At 42.0% G+C, this 2500-nt stretch overlaps 1 protein-coding gene across 2 annotated transcripts in view; it reads right to left on the bottom strand.

Annotated features, from left to right (window-relative positions):
- Positions 1–1740: 1740 nt before the first annotated feature.
- Positions 1741–2500, bottom strand: part of pfdn1 (prefoldin subunit 1) — a 6690-nt gene continuing 5930 nt past the window's right edge. For both annotated transcript variants that reach the window (XM_080041742.1, XM_080041743.1), the window contains one exon: positions 1741–2092. In XM_080041742.1, the coding sequence (XP_079897868.1) occupies positions 2009–2092 (84 nt within the window). In that variant the 3' untranslated portion in view covers positions 1741–2008. The remainder of the gene's footprint in view (positions 2093–2500) is intronic.

Raw genomic sequence — 2500 nt, forward strand, 5'->3', positions numbered from 1 at the left:
TTCCGGAAACTTTCCACGGGAACTTTCGCTCGGGAATTTTGGGAATATTCAAAATTGGAAATTATAGGAATTAACTAAATGGCGGTAATTTAAATGAAGTGTTTCATAACCAAACATAAATCTAAACATATAAACACTATATTTTGTCATAGGCAGACATCCATGCAAAATAATACAATCAAAACACATTACATTTGAACAGATTTATTTGTAAGAAGAACTTTATCAAGTTTTGATTATTTTATGAACGATCAATAATTTCACTGAACAACAAAAAGATGAATGTCGAGTAAAATATTACTCATCTGTCTGACCCCACCAATTCAATAAATACAGTCAAATGCCTTAGCCTGGTCCTACCAGACCATCGTACTTAATTTAATTTGTACAGAAGGTCTGGAAGTGCTGTAATTGGCAAAAGTTCACTCAGTTGGAGGCGGGTGTCTGTTGAAGTTTAAAACTATTGGATCTGCCCAGTGCCACTCTGGATTAGCCAACCAATCGCATCACGTTTGGTCAGACGTATGTCATGAGCCGCCTTCTGACGGTGCGTTTCAGTTGTACAGGGAGCTCGGAAATTTCCGACTTCACTACATATTGTAGTCTATGGATCTACCGGTACCTGGCAACGGTAACTTGCTAGAGCCTAACGTTTAGTTATTTGGATGAGAAAGGTTGTAGGCGTCCATACTTTCGCGAGCAGATGTACTGGAACACAGACAGGTCGGAACTCGGAACTACCAAGTCGGAAATTTGGAGTTCCGAGTATAAACGAACGCAGCATTCAACTGAAACTGGAGCGCGACTTCGACGTCATCGTTCTCAGCCACTCGCTCTGTTCGCTGATTCGATAACCAAACATTTGGACGCGCAGATTCCATGAACACACACCACCCCTAGACTGGCTACTGAAGTGAAATGAAAATTGAGCGGAAGTAAGTAGGCCCCCCATGTGATGGAGGAATGCACAGAGCATGTAGGGGACGTGGCCTCAGTACCCCTGCAGTAGGATGTGTGCTATGTGCAATTTGCCAAGTGTACTTGCATAAAATTTGGTTGTTTTAGTCAAGATTATGCTAAAATATATTGTCCCCAACTATATTTAAAATCACAGTTGAAGCCTCTGTAAACCTGGTCTAGTAAAAATCAATATATGATATCAAGTTGGGTGTCTCAATAAACTTCTGAAAAAATCTGATTTGAAGTTAAATGTTCATAAATATATTAAAACTTAGTTGGAAAAACAGCTTTTTACAGTCTAGAACGTTTGTCTGGACTGAAATAACATAATTAGGAGAATTTAGTGCATTTGGGTTTCTTTAAATTTAGTAAATTCCCGTTAATTCCCAAAATTCCCGTTAATTCCCATAAATTCCCGTTAATTCCCATGGAAAGTTTCCAACTTTGAAAATTCCCGGAATTTTGCAACCCTACACTGGACACACAGATTTAGTATGGTTAGAGATTTTTAGTGTTGAAATCAGCACGCTATTAGGGCGATTCTGACCCATAATCCAGTGCGCACCGGAAGTGACGTCACATCGATGGAGCCTCCATATGAAAACAAACGGGGATGAGACGGATATAAAAGCAAGAGGCAAGATCAAGGAGCCATGTTATGATGAAATAAATAAGTTAAAGTATGTCCCAGTTGTAGCATACTGCATGCTAACATGATACCTTATATGGTCAGATATAGTATGGAGAATAGAAAGAAGAAAGAGGATATTGGAACGCAGGGCAACTTAACTAGTTTATTCAGAACATGTAAATCAGATGTTTCTTCTTTGTGTGTTTTAATGACCGCAGACACATTCACATGAACAGACAGAGTGTGTTAATGGGCCTGGACAGTTCAACATGGACAGTGTGTGTGACTGTGTGTATGTGTGAGACTGTGTGTGTGTGAGACAGTGTGTGTGTGTGAGACTGTGTGTGTGAGACAGTGTGTGTGTGTGTGTGTGAGACTGTGTGTGTGTGTGTGTGTGTGTGTGTGTGTGTGTGTGTGTTAATGGGCTCGTCGGGACAGAAGCATTTCTCTGATGTTATCCTCCGCCTCCTTCACGCTGCGTTCAAGGTAAACCTTCTTCTGCTGGAAAACACAAACACACACACTGTCAGTCAGAGCATGGACACACACACACACACACACACTGTCAGTCAGAGCATGGACACACACACACACACACACACTGTCAGTCAGAGCATGGACACACACACACACAGACAGACACTGAAACACACACACACTGTCAGTCAGAGCATGGACACACACACACACACACACACACACACAGTCAGTCAGAGCATGGACACACACACACACAGACAGACACTGAAACACACACACACTGTCAGTCAGAGCATGGACACACACACACGCACACACACACTGTCAGTCAGAGCATGGACACACACACACACTGTCAGTCAGAGCATGGACACACACACACACACACTGTCAGTCAGAGCATGGACACACACACACACACACACTGTC

This window comes from Ammodytes marinus (assembly GCF_949987685.1).
Source record: "Ammodytes marinus genome assembly, chromosome: 14".
NCBI lineage: Eukaryota > Metazoa > Chordata > Actinopteri > Uranoscopiformes > Ammodytidae > Ammodytes > Ammodytes marinus.